The following is a 15,323-nucleotide window of genomic DNA, read 5'->3' as shown; positions in this document are numbered from 1 at the left end:
ACTTTAGTAAATATTTATTTTTAAGTTGTAACTATAGGTTTTATAGTTGTAGTTTGCAACCAAAAACTATAGCTTTCCAAACTGTACTTAAACTAAAATTATGCTTTAGGCAGAAGATGGACTTGTGTACAAATTTGAATTGGATGAAAAAAATAGAAGGTGCTAGGTCTGATGAGTAGAAGATGAGAAGGAGAGCAACTAGTTTCTTTTTCCAAAATTGTTGAAATGTTTTTTTTTCCTTTTTCTTGATTGATATCTACGAAAATATTTTCCTTTTGTTTGATGAAAATGTCTAGCAGCAATCCTTATGCATAATGTTTTCACTTGATATTTTTATCAGATGGCCAATGTCTGCTGCTACCAGCTTCATTTATACTTCTCCCAAACTGATTTGGAAGGGAGTTAGTAGCGGCAAAAAAAAAAGAAAGAAAAGAAAAAAGGGAAAGGGAAGCAAAAATAAACAAACAATTTAAGAGTTTTGAAGGAACTTCAGTTTGGTTTAGGTTAGTCAACTGTTAAGTTAAAAATACTATAGATTAAATGTTTATCCGGTGAGATCACCTTCTTTTTTGTGAATAAACTGAGTGGACAAATTAGATTTAGAGAGAATTAGAGTTGGATGAACAACTGTTCGACATGGGCAAATGAATTTGTTGTTGTGGGTGCATAAATTAAGATTTAAGCACCCAGCTACCACAACATACGCCAAGCATGGTGGTAACAAGAACACAAGAGTGTTGAAAACAATCATAGGTATAATTCATCCTACTGAATAATAATTATTTCTTTTTGTATTTCATATTTTTATGCCAAAAGCAAAGCTAGTGTGAATGGACGCAAACTGTTGCATCAGAAATTCTTCTTATTAACTAGCTTTACTCAAGGAGATTATCTTTTTGCAGGATGCACGGAAGCGTTTTGACAAGGCTAGCCTTGTGTATGATCAGGTATGTCGTAGAGATTTCCGTTTTACATGTTTAGCATTCATTGTGAATGTTCATATTTTTTTCCTGGTTTTGTTACAAATTTATATTATGTTACTAAGAGCTTCCACAATGTGGAAGCGAATATAATTGTTGGATCATATCTAAATATTGGTTTATCTCTTGCTTGTAGCACCAAAAAAATAAAATAAATCTAAACCTTCATTTTTTTTATTCAAACTTGTTTGTTCTTCATCCAACCGTTGTTCATCGTGAGCGCTTGATAAGCTAAAATATTACAACCTCTTGGAAATGGAGGTGGGTGTTGGAAACCACCATCAGAACTAATCTAGTATTGCCTAAAAAACTATATAGCATGTTAATTTTAAGGTATTGCTTAATATTTAAAACAATATTTTAAAAGGTATTTAGGAGGTGTACATTGAGGCAAGCAGGCCACCTTTCAATAAAAGCATTGGTTATACGAAGCCATAGTTACTAGCTATGTTACCTGGGTATTTCTATTTGGAAGTTGTACTCGTATTGGACATGTACCAATACCCATTCCCATACCCAAACTTCTTGGACGCTTTTTGAATATATGTACATGTTTGTTGAAGCAATTATATACCACATATTTTAATTTAAAACACTCCTCGTGCACTTCTTTGATGTATATTCTACACTTTGCATCTATTTCTAATATATTGGTCTTACGTAAATGAAAAATGATATTGATTTTATGTAAACTATTAATTTGAATACATATAAATATACATAACATACATATTAATAGCCGAGTCCCCGTATCCTACTTTTTACAAATTTGTTGTGTCTCGTACCCATGCAACTTAGGTTACTAGTGAATTTCGGGCAAGGTTTTAAATGGCGGCTGACAAGTCAGTTTTGGAGCTCCAACGCCAGGATATCATGCTTCCGAAGTCATATGATGTTTTGTGGATAAATGTCGGGACATGTCAGACATATCGACCGATATGTTGACCTCCAAATATTGGTCGATATGTGGATTTTTAAGATCTTACTCTTTCGGGCTTGGGTTTTTAACCCAAAACCCGAACCTGATTATCCAATTGTTACATATCCAATTAAAAGAACTTGATAGCCAAGTCTAGGGAAAAATCATGCCTCAACAATAAATTGCTCAACTCCTCCTTCACTTTCTCTAGGAGATGAAATCGACTAAGCGTTTGACGCCAAATTTCCAACGACGTTGCATTGAGGTTTCGATGATGAAGGGTTATAGGGCCTCCGTCCTACCCTTGTTCTATCTCTCTCTTTTTCATTCTTTCTCTCCCTCTCATTCTCTCTCTCTCTCTTGCTGCCTCCCTCCCACCTTTGTTCCCCTATAAACCTAACAGCTAAAGATTTTGGATAAAATGGTTTCCTGAAAGAAAAGTTTTAAATGTTGGATGTCGGGGGCATATGCCCTATTGGATTGCAGAAATCGGGGAAGTATCGAGGATATGTAGTAAATACCGGATTGCCATATCAAATGGTGTGCATTTAATGTAGACTAACATAACACCTAACAACTAATTAATGTGTAAATTAGCGATACCAAATTTTGTCAATTCTTCGTCTCTAAATTATCAATAGTCTCCCATGGGGGTTCTGACATTAACTGCTTTCAGTGTCCATTTTGTGAAACAGGCTCGTGAGAAGTTTTTATCACTGAAGAAAGGCACGAGAGCTGACATAGCCACCATCTTGGAGGATGTAATTACCAACAGCCATCTTTCATAAGTGAATTGCATTGTTTATAATGACAGAATTATCATCTTTCTTTTCCTGTACTTCTGTGTGCCTTTTTGTTTGTTAAATAGTTGGTATAATGAAATTCTGTACCTAACAGGAGTTATACAGTGCTAGATCTTCGTTTGAGCAGGCCCGTTTCAATCTGGTAGTTTCACCTTACAAGATTTGTGAAAATTTGTTCTCTGCTGTTTTCTTCTTTCTTATGCAAATGAAGTAGAAAAGAAATGAAGTAGAAAGCATATGCACATATAATGCTGTTGTATTCTCCTTCCAGGTCACTGCTCTTTCAAATATTGAGGCAAAGAAAAGATTTGAATTTTTGGAGGCTGTTAGTGGAACAATGGATGCGCATCTTCGTTACTTTAAACAGGTGATTATGTTATCAATTTTACATTGTCGTAACATTTGTTTTCACGTATTTTACTCATGTCGAATCCATCTCTTTGGTGTGTCATCAGGGGTATGACCTATTGCATCAGATGGAGCCGTATATTAACCAGGTCTTATTTCCACTTCATGTACTTACAAAGTGCTTCCTCTACGTTTTATATGCTATCTTTGCACTCAGATAGCTGTTAGATTTAGTTATATTTTTGTGGCTTTAATAAACTTTAGTCCAATGTAATTTTCTGATATTTTCCTCTTTAACTTATGATTAAGATATCAGAATGACAAGAAAAATGATATGCTAACTTCTGCCACAAATATATATGCTTCTTCTTGGTCCTCATTGTCTCCCGCTGCAATTAGGGACATCTGAGTGCTTCAAGTTGCCTATTGTCGTCATAGCCTCTCCTGATAATTTCCTTCTTGCTTTGCCGATTCTGCGATGAGAAGGATAGTCAAAAAGTGTAGGACCTGATCACCTCACTCACTATATAGACTTAGGTTGTGTTTGGACCTGTGGTGTAAATGAAGCAGGTCAAACCTGATGAGTTTCGTTGAGTAAGGGTGTCAGGCTCTAACGCTTTGCAACTATTCCTCTCAATGTATTGGTCGTAGAGTGAGGAGGAAGTGGCTGGGTGAAGCTGCAATGGTGGCAGGCAACTTGTTGAAGGAGGTCACATTGGAGGACGTCCTCAACTTTAGTTGGGAGGCGTCGAATATAAAGGAGAATTAAGTACACCAGTTTCCAGTATTGTCTTGTCCCAACATGAGATATGACTTAATTAGCCAGCTGCCTTTGCTGTTATAGAGGCTTTAGTTTGAAATCGTGGGTTGCTTCATTCATTTCAGAGTGCAAATTCTAAACCAAAACAAACAATATTTCTTCTTTTTTCTGCTTCCTGTGGATGATTATGAAAGTCCTGAAAAAGTACATGCGAAAAAGTAGGTCTCTTTCCTAATCTGAAATGAGAACCTGCTATATTAAAAATATGTGATTCATGATGAAAGAATTAGAAAATTTGCTGAAAACGTGCTAGGAACAATAGAATAAATTGTGGATTACTTTCAATGCCTTCTCATATATCTTTAACAATATTTCTTCCTCACTCCTAATTAGAAATTTTGGATAGCTTTTGCTGTTTTCATATCCTTTTGTATGTGCATGCTTGTGCATGCGTGCGTGCGTAGCTTAGTCTAGTATTTATCATTATATAATCATCAACTATCACAAGGTACCATTATTCACTTGTTTTTGAATGAGGTTTCTACTTTTAAGGAGAGAGACAATTATTCGGCTGAAATTTTTGAGAAATTTCTGACTCATCCTATAAAACACATGGGAATTTTGGGCTAGATAGGCACCTTTTTTAATCTAATTTAGACTTGCCAGGTTGGGGTTTTATTTTATCATGCAACCCCTCATGCATAAATGATAATTGGAAAAAAATTACTGTAGAAATCAGAGCATGCACTCAAATTTTCCATCCCAATTGAATTATGCACTGCCAGAAAAATGGATGCTGATTCATGTGATTTGATGTGTTGAAGGTTCTGGCGTATGCACAACAATCAAGAGAAAGGGCTAACTATGAACAGGAAGCCCTTACATCAAGGATGCAAGATTTCAAAAAGCAAATTGATCGAGAAAGTCGGTGGTCTTCAAATGCTTCACATGATTCTCCTAATGGAGATGGCATACAAGCTGTTGGTAGAAGTTCCCACAAAATGATAGAGGCAGTGATGCAGACAGCTGTTAGGGGAAAGGTACTAATTTTCTCGACATACTTCTGGGCCTTCTGGTTAGATGCCCAGAACCTTAACAGTGCTAAATCAAAGAAATGGATTCATGCAACTTCCCCAAAAATTTTCAAATAAAGGCCTAGTTACTAGTTGTTATATATTCATCGTAGCATTCTGCTAGTCCTGTTCTGATCAATTTTCTGTTTGAAGTTGCTGACTACCAAAAACCAACGCTCTTAGTGAAGCTTAGGGATAATAAATTATGTTTTTATTTGGAAAATAATCTTGTTTTAGAACCTTCTAATGGAAAAACGTGTTTAACTCATATAACAACTGACCCTTAATATTGTATCTTATTCATAATTTCTGTATGATAGTGCAGGTTCAAACTATTCGACAAGGTTATCTTTCAAAGCGATCATCAAACTTGAGAGGTGATTGGAAGAGAAGGTTTTTTGTTCTTGATAGTCGAGGAATGTTGTATTATTATCGAAAGCAGTTTAGCAGGCCATCTGTAAGGTTCCTGATTCTGAATAAAATCAGTTAGATTACTGCCTAAATTGTTTATCACTGTTTTTGTAAATTTTAACAATGCTTTCTGATTGTGCCTTTTCTTTTGCTATATTTATCATGCATTTAAACAATAGGGGGTTGGCAGCCATCATTCTAATCATAGGATTCAAAATTCTTCCGAGCATGGTTCCGGATTGTTGAGCCGGTGGTTCTCTTCTCATTATCATGGAGGCGTACATGATGAGAAGTCTGTTGCACGTCATACTGTGAATCTGCTTACGTCAACAATTAAAGTTGATGCAGATCAGTCAGATTTAAGATTCTGTTTTAGGATTATTTCACCAACAAAGAACTACACATTGCAGGTATATTGTTTGGTTACTGGAGTGATATTAATAACTCCCTTGCTTGTAGATTAAGGAAGATTCTTGATGTTCTTATTCTGTGTCTGATTCACATTTTTTAGTGCAGGCTGAGAGTGCAATGGATCAGATGGATTGGATTGAGAAGATAACTGGTGTTATTGCTTCACTACTGAGTGCTCAGTCCCCAGAACTGGTTAGTTCCAGACTATTTAGTACTTGGTAACATCATTACAGGTTGCATAATTTTCACGCTTCATGTTAAATCGATTTCAGCGCCTGCTTAGCAGTCCTACGAGCAGTGGTCATAATCGCACTGCTAGTGCTAGTTCATTTGGCAGTTCGTCAGATCTCGACCCTTCAGTTGAAGAATCGTCTTTAGAGAGGAACTGTGTTTCTGGGCATTCAGAACGTAGTGCCAGAAGTTCACAGCAGCATAGATTCCATGCCAAACATGAAAAGCCAATTAACGTTCTAAGAAAAGTTAGCGGTAATGATGTTTGTGCTGATTGTGGAGCTCCTGACCCAGATTGGGCATCTCTGAACTTAGGCGTGCTTGTATGCATCGAGTGTTCTGGGGTCCATCGAAATCTTGGTGTGCATATATCAAAGGTAAAGTATCTGTATGTTAGCACCACTAGTCAAATTGGCTAGAAATCTTCAAGTTTAAGCCATATATATTTCCCACATGTATTATGATGTGCATATCAACGTCAATGGTGCAGGTCATCCTAATTGATGACCCACCATCTACTAGTAGGTGAGTACAAACTTTTAGTTTGTTTAAAGAACATTAAAACCTTACCCATATGTGTCTATGAGTATCACAATCTCTCTCTCTCTCTCTCTCTATATATATATATATATATATATATAGAGAGAGAGAGAGAGAGAGATTGTGATACTCATAGACACATATGGGTAAGGTTTTAATGTTTATATATATATATATATATATATATATATATATATATAATAAGCTATTATGAGATATTGTGAGATGCGATTAGATATGATTTTATCTCAAACCTATTTTGTAATATTCTCTTAATCTCTATTTAAGAGAGGTTAGGGTTAGATTAATGATAATCTTTTACCTCTTCTATTTTCTCTACATGGTCTTATTGATCTTAAAGAGACTTCTTTCTTTTTCCTCGACCTCGGGGCCACCAAAAGGTTTTACTGCCTCCATGCTTCCTCTTCGCCGCTACGACAACACCTACGGTGGCTTCAACAATATCTTTGATTTCTACATTATTTATTTACTATATCTTTGTTGAACCTTAATTTAAAAACAAGCCCTCCCTTGAAAAACCCTAACCTCAAAAGAGAAAAACATCATTGTTCATTGTTCATCATCGGTAGTGTTCATCGATGAGTAGATACCCCGTGTACTGTTCATCATGAACACTCTCTGCCCTCATCCAATGGTTGGATATAAAAGTACGTAGTTGATTCCGACGTCCGCGTAGGGTTCTTTATGCCGGTTGACCTGCCTAGAGTTTCTATTATGTTGGCTGATCCGCCTAGGGTTCTTTCTGCTGGCCAAAATGCCAACGTTTTTCATTCTATTGGCCGACCCGCCTAGGGTTTCTCTCCACTAGCTGACCGTCTAGAGTTTCTTTCTACTAGTTGACCCACCTAGGGTTTTTAGTGATTGACTCGACTATGGTTTTTACTGGCAGTGATTACACTTTTCTGATTGTTAATGTTTTCAAATATTCCAAACAAAGATGGCATTACGAAGCTCTTGCAACTAGCTATTTTGTTTCTATTTATAACAAGCTGGATATATATAGTATATATGCTCCAGCTTGAGGGGAAGTGTTAGATATCAATAGTATTTAGATCTAGCGGATATTATAAGATATTATGAGATATTGTGAATGATTAGATATGATTTTATCTCGAACCTATTTTGTAATATGCTCCTAATCTCTATTTAAGAGAGAGGTTATGGTTATATTAATTATAATTGTTTGCCTTTTCTATTTTCTCTACAATACAGCCCCCAGCCCACACGCACACACGCCCACCCACACCCCCACACACCAAGAAGCACCCCATTTTCGTTTAAGAAATATGTAGTTAGGTACCTTGCTAAGTGGTATCATCCAAATATATTGGAGGTACTAACATGAACATTTAGTGATATTTAAATGGCCCAAAGACAACCATGGGATTAGTTGTGTTCTTTGTTGTGTTGCAAATTAATAATTTTATGTCTTTTCAGGTGCGATCTCTGACACTTGATGTCAAAGTGTGGGAACCTTCTGTTATTAATCTATTTCAGTCACTCGGCAATAATTTTGCCAACTCCATCTGGGAGGAATTGCTACCATCAACAAGTAATGGGCAAGTTACAGATAGATGCAGGTAATTCTACATGGTGACATGGACGAGACACCTTTTGACTGTATATGCTTCTCTTGGAGGATCTGACATTTCTTTTTGATATATTTTTTTCTTAATGCAGTTTAGATCAAAAACAGCTACATATATACAGTACAAAGCCCAAGCATACTGATCCAATTTCAATAAAGGAAAAATTCATTCAAGCAAAGGTACTGCAGATAAGCATATGTCCAGTTTATCTTTATAATTTTATTTATCAATGATCGGTTTAGGCATAAACATCCTTTTTCACTATTGGATCTACTGTAAACAGAATGAAAGTGATGTAACAGAATCTCTTTAAAGAGTACACAGGTGAGATAGGAGTTAGGTATAGTCATTAGCAATATGCTTGGTGTTGAGGTTTGCAAAGACAAGCACTTGAGACACCTAAGGTGCCCAGGCACCAGCCTGACCCATATGAGTCAAGGTGCGAAAGGCGCCCACCTCTATTTTGAATCGAGATTATTCTGCCCTCTATTTTATGTGTCAAATTACTTTCATAGTCCATTACGGTACACCATATAATAAAAAGGGTTAACTTCAGAAAACCTCCTGACCTTTTCTTTTTTGGGGTGGAGGCGGGGATGTGGGGTTTTTTTCGCGCGTGTGGGGTGGGGTGGGGGGTGAGGATTGGAGGTTCTTCTCTTTTCAATAATCTGTTGTGTGTGCTATTATATTTGTGAGGGTGAGATACTGAGATCCATTCTCTTACTATTTCAATCCATATTTGCTTTTTGTTTCTGTGCATGCATGCCTGTATATTCGTTGGACAGCGATTCCTTCTGTTGATTTATATATGCTTTTCTCCGCCCTTGCATTTATCTGTGGAGAGAGAATCATTCTCTTATCGTTTCAGCCTTTATCAGTTATGTGTATTTACATTTGCACACAAGTACATATGTGCACTTATGTGTGTATTTGTTTGTGAGGGAGTCCTTTGTTTGCTCTATATCTGCAGTAGAGTTACTTTTTGATTGTTATGCATTTATAACTATTATTTAAAGGAAGCTATAGTATTGCGTGCTTACATGCACACACGTACGTATGTACACATGATGTATTTGTTTGAAAGGGAGTTCTTTGTTTGCCATCTTCTCGTAGGCGTTTTTCCCCAATTGAATCGGGGGATCGAATTGATTATAGAAAATTGTGTTTAATTAGTCGACTTATTAGTGAACAAGGGAAAATATTATCTAGACGGGTGAATAGATTGACCTCTATGTGTGCAGTAGAGAGTGTTTATTTGTTATAAATATATTACGGTTATTTAAAGTACCTAGCATTTTGGTAATGCTAGGTCATGTGTCACACTGTTAAAAACCCAAAAATGGCTCACAGCCTATTAATACTTTAAATCTCATGGGAGGGAAAAGATGGGAAAATAAGCAAACCCCGCATGCATTCAGCACCGCCACGGTCCACTACTTCAACATCCTCATGTTCATGTGTCATGCACGCATCACGTCCACCAAGAGACTACTCTAGACTTACTCTAGATTAAATCTCTTGCTGACTTGCGCTTTCCTAAGGATTGCTTTAAGAGAGTATCTCTCTAGCAACTGCCACCGGCAATGCCACGTGTTCTTAGAATGTGATTCTGAATTTATGTTCTCTATTCTTCCAGTATGCAGGCAGAAGCGTCTTTGGTTAATAAATCAAAGGAAAGATTCCGATCTATTATTGACGATCCCAGCAAATCATGGGATAGTGTCCGCTACTAATAACAAGAAAGCCGTGGTATTCAGGTATAGTAAAAAAAAATAACTCATTGAAAATGCTGAGTGTAATTCAGTATACGCGCAAACTATCATTTAATTCTTTCATTAACTCTTGCCCCAAAAGCAATGCTTCGTTCAAGAGCAGTCAACCACATATGTTGGATCGCGCAGCTGCTAGCTGCCCCCATAGCTTGCGGATTCCAACTTATAAGCGCTCCTGCCTGAGCCCTTGTAGCACTTGGCGATACCAATCGAGGAAAGAAATAAACTCGGATGCATGTTTTTTGAGGGCTGCTTCTCTACTTCACCTAGCCCTTGCCAAACTCCAGATGATTGGCATGGTTAGAGTCCTCTTACAGGTTATGTCGCCCCAATGTAAATGCCTGCTGTATCTCAAGGGCAGGACACCACTTCTGCATTTTTGTCCTCAGCTGACAAAAAAACTTTTGCCTAACGCTACTTTCAGCGTTAATTTTTAAGTGATACATATTGTTTCTCTACTTATCTACGAGGAATATTTCTATCAATGTTACTGCCCAAACTTGACTTGGTCACTAGTTAGCCATCATCTTTAAATGCCCAAATTATTTCCTGAAACTGTCTTTTCGCTTCCTGTAATATATTCTAGATTTTCCCATCACATAGTGGAGAAGGAGACATTGCCTACACTAATTGAATGGACTAACATCGGTTCATATGAGAAGCAAGAGACCTTCCCTCTGTGTGCGTGTGTTAAAGTGGGGTGTGTGTGGGTGTGTGAGTACATGCGGTTATGTGACCTGTATGCAGTGTGTGTGTGTGTGTGGGGGGGGGGCGCGGGGGTATCCGTGGGGGCTATTTCTAGAATATTACCTAAATGATGCGATGAATGTACCTCTTAAGACAATTGTATTGATCATGCTGCTGCTTGCGTGCTTACGCTCGTCTCTGCTGTGATAATAATTAGTTTTTGAACTCGAATCCTCCTCCTCACGCACTCCCGCTCTTGAAACGGCCGCGAGTGTTCGAGTCTGTATTCTTCTTCTTTTGAATTTTCTTCATAAATTTCATTTGAGCTTAGATATTTGCGTGTTGTCAAATCAATTGCTCATTAATTTTGATGACGATCACGAAAACACAAGTAAGAATAGACACATGCATGCCACAAATGAAAAAATGACTTGCCTGGACGAGCTAAACAAGCTGTTTGCAACTTCCCACTCAGAGAGGAAACCTTAAGACCTACTACAAAAGTCTAAAGTGCCAAGTTTGCTAAAAAATATGTTGAATACACAATATTCACTGCTGAATAAATAGACTGGCGATTGTATAAACAAAAAAATCATTGCATTTTGACCTTTACCCATGCTAGAAATGGTGGCAAAATGCGCAGGGTTTTTCGTTAAATATAACTTAAAGAAATTTCATGATCATGACGGTGAGATTTCATGTAGAGTATGCCCTCGCTCGCTCTCTCGCTTCAACGCTTGGAGTTCATTTAACTCATGAATCACAACTGAAGATTTTAGTTGTATTATTTAAGAACTATTTCATTTTGCAACCAATTGATGCATTGGAGGAAAAAACACCTTTAAATGGTTTTTCATTTATAGATCATGCCTATAACATCTCGAGAAGCCACGTTGTCATTTAATTTTACGAATCGTGATCTTACCTTTATATGGTCTTTTGTTATAGCCTAAAATAATTCGCTGCAGGGGGGAAAAGATAAATTTTCAACTTGCTTCAAGCTCCTTTAATGCAGCGGCGCTCCGTTGACAAGGACGATTAAAACCCCGTTACAGTATGCCAATGGATAGTGGATCCCATCGATTGGATGAGAGTTACTTGTTCTTCTTAGAAAGCCAGATAGCCACCTAATTTGTTAATTAATAGGGGAGGGAGGAGGAAAGCGGATGGTCTTGGCAGAAGTATTTGCATTCCTCAGGTATGAATGAGATAGCTCTTCAAGAGAATGAAAGTTGATAGCTTTAAAGCTATGGTCCGCTGAAGTGTTTTAGTCTGAGCCGTCATAGATCATCAAGGTCAACCATTGCATAGAGTCAGCTGGCCATTTCATTTTGGGTTTTTGTTGTTTATATCTAAGGTTGCTCTTTTATTTGGTCCAGTTTTGTTGTTTCCGTGTATACGCCCGTTGCCTTACTCGGTGACCCTCTGTCCTCCTCGCTCGCTCTCTCTCCGTCCGCTCCTTTGTTAACTTTTTTGAGCGTGGTTTAGCTTGCTTGTTGGTGAGAACAAATACAAAAATAAAACTTTGTAAATATATGTTACACTTGAAGGTAAAAATTTTAGATTGAAGGATGACGTGAGGATGGTAAATTTGTCATTTTATTCGCTTTATTGTCATCTTTTCAAGTTTATGATATGATCCCTATTCATTCTTTATATTACCAAAGGATCTCTTGCCCCAGCGCAAATATAATTTTGAATTTGATTTGCCGCATTCGCCAACGTATAGTTCTGCTTGATGCTTCTTTTAAAATGGCGTGCGATTGCGGTATTTAAACCTTCATCCCAAAAAAATTGACTACGGCTTAACTAAATTATCCATAATGAAAAAGGGTTGCAATTGCAAATTAAGCTTTGTATTCCAAACGCTCTCTCTTGAACGCTTAAACTCTCTGGTTTAGAAAGGTGGGTGCCCAATTGAAATAACTTCACAATTGGTTACATTGCTTGGAATGCATTTAAACTTGTAAAGCGCTGCGGTGAAAGCTTTGAAAATGGTTTCAAATCAACCATGCAAGTTGAAGCAAAGAATTACCTTATACCTACGAGCGCCCTCCGCATTCCTAAATTCTTATTTGCCAATTGGATTTGGCAGCCATAATCACAGTCAAACATTCCGCCTTTTCCATTTTTTTACTTTCCGAGATGCCTCAATCATGGCCGTCCATTCAATGAATTGGAGAACATGAAGCGCAAGCATATGCGCTCTCATCATGAGTGTATTCTAACAGTTTTTTTAATTTATTCCTTTTGGTCTCTTTTTTGATAATGTTAATTACTAATAAACTCTAGCTTTTTGAACTTTAGAGCACACTCTTTCCTTGGTTTAATACTAAGAACATGTGCATGCGGCTAGTTTAGGAGTTTACAAAAGAGAAAAAGTTTAACGTGGCACTTGGTTGTATGAAAAGAACATGTATATAATTAATACGCTGCAAGGTAAGATAAAGAGATAATGAGAGCTGAGATTCCTTTCAAACTTTACTAGGCGTGACCTAATCTTACCTTAAATATTCAGCTGATCTACGTAAGTCATTCTGCCCTTCGGCTCCTTACCTAGAATAAACTTGTCCAATGTGTGAAAGTGATCGGAGACACTAACTAGAAAAGCTGCGATGATAGTACAATATACGCATTTTTTAACTTTTGTTTAATTTCTTAAAAAATATCGTGAAATGATCATTGTACTCTTTACGTGGGGAAACTTATCCAATGGCTATTGGAATATAAAACATGTAACTCTCAATCTTCACTGTAACTTAGAGTTATGAGGTAAGCGTCTTTCGTCATGGTTATTTGGTAAGCCGTCTCGCGCACGTTTAATTCTCCTTGCTCCCAAATTTAAAGCCCGGATCTAAAAGAAATTTGGATGCGTCGTTGAGTGAATCCATATTTCATCCATAAGAAGGACGTTCAATTTGCTTCTCCTTATGTTTTTAGAAAATTTTACGGCTATCCCTTTAAACATTCTTATTTATTTTATACTAAGTCATAATTCATCGAGATTGCGTATTTTTAATTAGATATGATTATCGGATATTGGCATTTGTATATTCTCCAACAAAATTTTAGTTATTATTGCCTTGAAATTTTTGCTTATAATAAGGCATGTATCCATGCGTTGCCTACTAATAAGCATGTATCATGTAGTTTGCCAGAATCTTGTGTGTATGCATCATGCTGACTCATCACATGATCTTCTTGTGTATTTATATATTCAGTTAGCTAAACTAAAAATACTTCGAATGTACAAACATTTGCAAGATCTAGCAAATTTTTAGATTATTAGTATCATTTATACTTGTCATATTATTAGTCACTGCTACATAAGCCACTTAAAAGGGTTCGCATGAGGTGACGTGATGTGTCATGTTGATATTTTTGAGCCCAGATTCTTACGTTGTTGGCGAACAATCCATAGCCCTTATTTTAGCAGATATTTCAATACATATATTCTAATATTGCAAGATGAAAGAAACAATACCATGTCGGTCGGAAGACCTATCTCATAAATCAATACCGATCTTGTAATTCAACCTATAATCATCTCCCTTAAGTGATGAATACCAAATTTCCCATAAAAATCAGATGAAGGCTAAATTATAAAACTGTTGCTATCTCAATTTTGTTGCTACGATAACACCCGTCAAATTTAATTTTGGAGGGTTGAACTTTTTCAAATTAACTTTCAAATCATGGATGCTATATAGTGAAATCCATACAAAAAATAGTCTTGATTGGAAATTAAAGAATGATTCATACAAAAAATTCATGAAATGAATTTCTTTAATTTTTCAGTTCACTTGAACCCAAAATTAGGAAGGTGTCTTATGTTCATCTTTCAATTATGTGTGATATCAACAAGCGAAAACAAAAAGTTTTGTTAGTAAACATAGGTTATTCTACAACATTCTTCCTGGTTTTTTTGGGCGACCAAACACCCAGTAAACCATTCAGACTCGGGTAACACAAAATTTTAGAAAAAGAAAAGAGAAATTTCCTGAAAATACAAAATGGACTACGTCTTATCGGGAGCCGATAATTTCCCGTGGCACGGATAGATTCCGACGTTCGCTTTCGCCCTACGCGTCTGAGTAGAGACCGCCCCTTCTCCCTGCCCACATTTTCCCCTGTGGGGCGCCCACTCTACATTTTCTGCCCAAATTTGCGCGGGAAGTTAGAAAATAAAGATTACATTATACTCTCACTCTTCTTTTGTTTTTATCCCTATATACGATGCCTCCGTTCAAACTAACCAGAATCTGTTACGTCCGTATTGCTCGGGGCAGTATTATATGACGGGAATTATTTTTTCATCTACCGCCCTACACAATCTGTTATTTGAAAAAACTCACTAGTTTCTCTCGCTCTCTGTGCCTAAGCTCTGAGGATGATTGGATCCTTTCAAATCATGCGCCTCGCCTAATTATGTTTTCACTAATTTTGTGAGAGAACTGATTCTATTTTAAATTTTCAAGGGGGAAGAAAAATGCTTCAAGGCTTTTTCAAAAATCAAAAAATCATGTGCTCCCAGTTCCCGCCTCACATTATTTTTGTAATGTGCTCGCGGCGTCCCAAAATTGTTGAAAAAAAAATTGACAAGCCCCTCCATCATGACTCCAGCTTCATGTGTTCCCTATAAAATTTTTTCAATTTTACCCCTCATAAAAACGCTGTTCATCTCCCTTCAAAATCATCACCTCTTCTTCACTCCGTCTTTTTACACACCGCACCACCACCGCCGCCGGAGCTTCCGCCAACCAAGAGCTATCTCCCCA

General features: G+C 37.1%; 1 protein-coding gene across 1 annotated transcript in view; it reads left to right on the top strand.

Annotated features, from left to right (window-relative positions):
- The window catches only part of LOC109837372 (ADP-ribosylation factor GTPase-activating protein AGD3), a 26,455-nt gene that overhangs the window by 8,771 nt on the left and 2,361 nt on the right, over positions 1–15,323 (top strand). Inside the window, exons 6-17 of the mRNA XM_020405597.1 lie at positions 903–947; positions 2,595–2,660; positions 2,797–2,844; positions 2,974–3,069; positions 3,158–3,199; positions 4,635–4,850; positions 5,209–5,340; positions 5,474–5,704; positions 5,811–5,897; positions 5,978–6,313; positions 7,935–8,077; positions 8,178–8,265. Of these exons, the coding sequence (XP_020261186.1) occupies positions 903–947; positions 2,595–2,660; positions 2,797–2,844; positions 2,974–3,069; positions 3,158–3,199; positions 4,635–4,850; positions 5,209–5,340; positions 5,474–5,704; positions 5,811–5,897; positions 5,978–6,313; positions 7,935–8,077; positions 8,178–8,265 (1,530 nt within the window). The remainder of the gene's footprint in view (positions 1–902; positions 948–2,594; positions 2,661–2,796; positions 2,845–2,973; positions 3,070–3,157; positions 3,200–4,634; positions 4,851–5,208; positions 5,341–5,473; positions 5,705–5,810; positions 5,898–5,977; positions 6,314–7,934; positions 8,078–8,177; positions 8,266–15,323) is intronic.

The sequence above is a fragment of the Asparagus officinalis genome, chromosome 4 (genome assembly GCF_001876935.1).
Source record: "Asparagus officinalis chromosome 4, Aspof.V1, whole genome shotgun sequence".
NCBI classification, from domain to species: domain Eukaryota; kingdom Viridiplantae; phylum Streptophyta; class Magnoliopsida; order Asparagales; family Asparagaceae; genus Asparagus; species Asparagus officinalis.
This window is presented reverse-complemented; position numbering and strand designations above follow the sequence as displayed.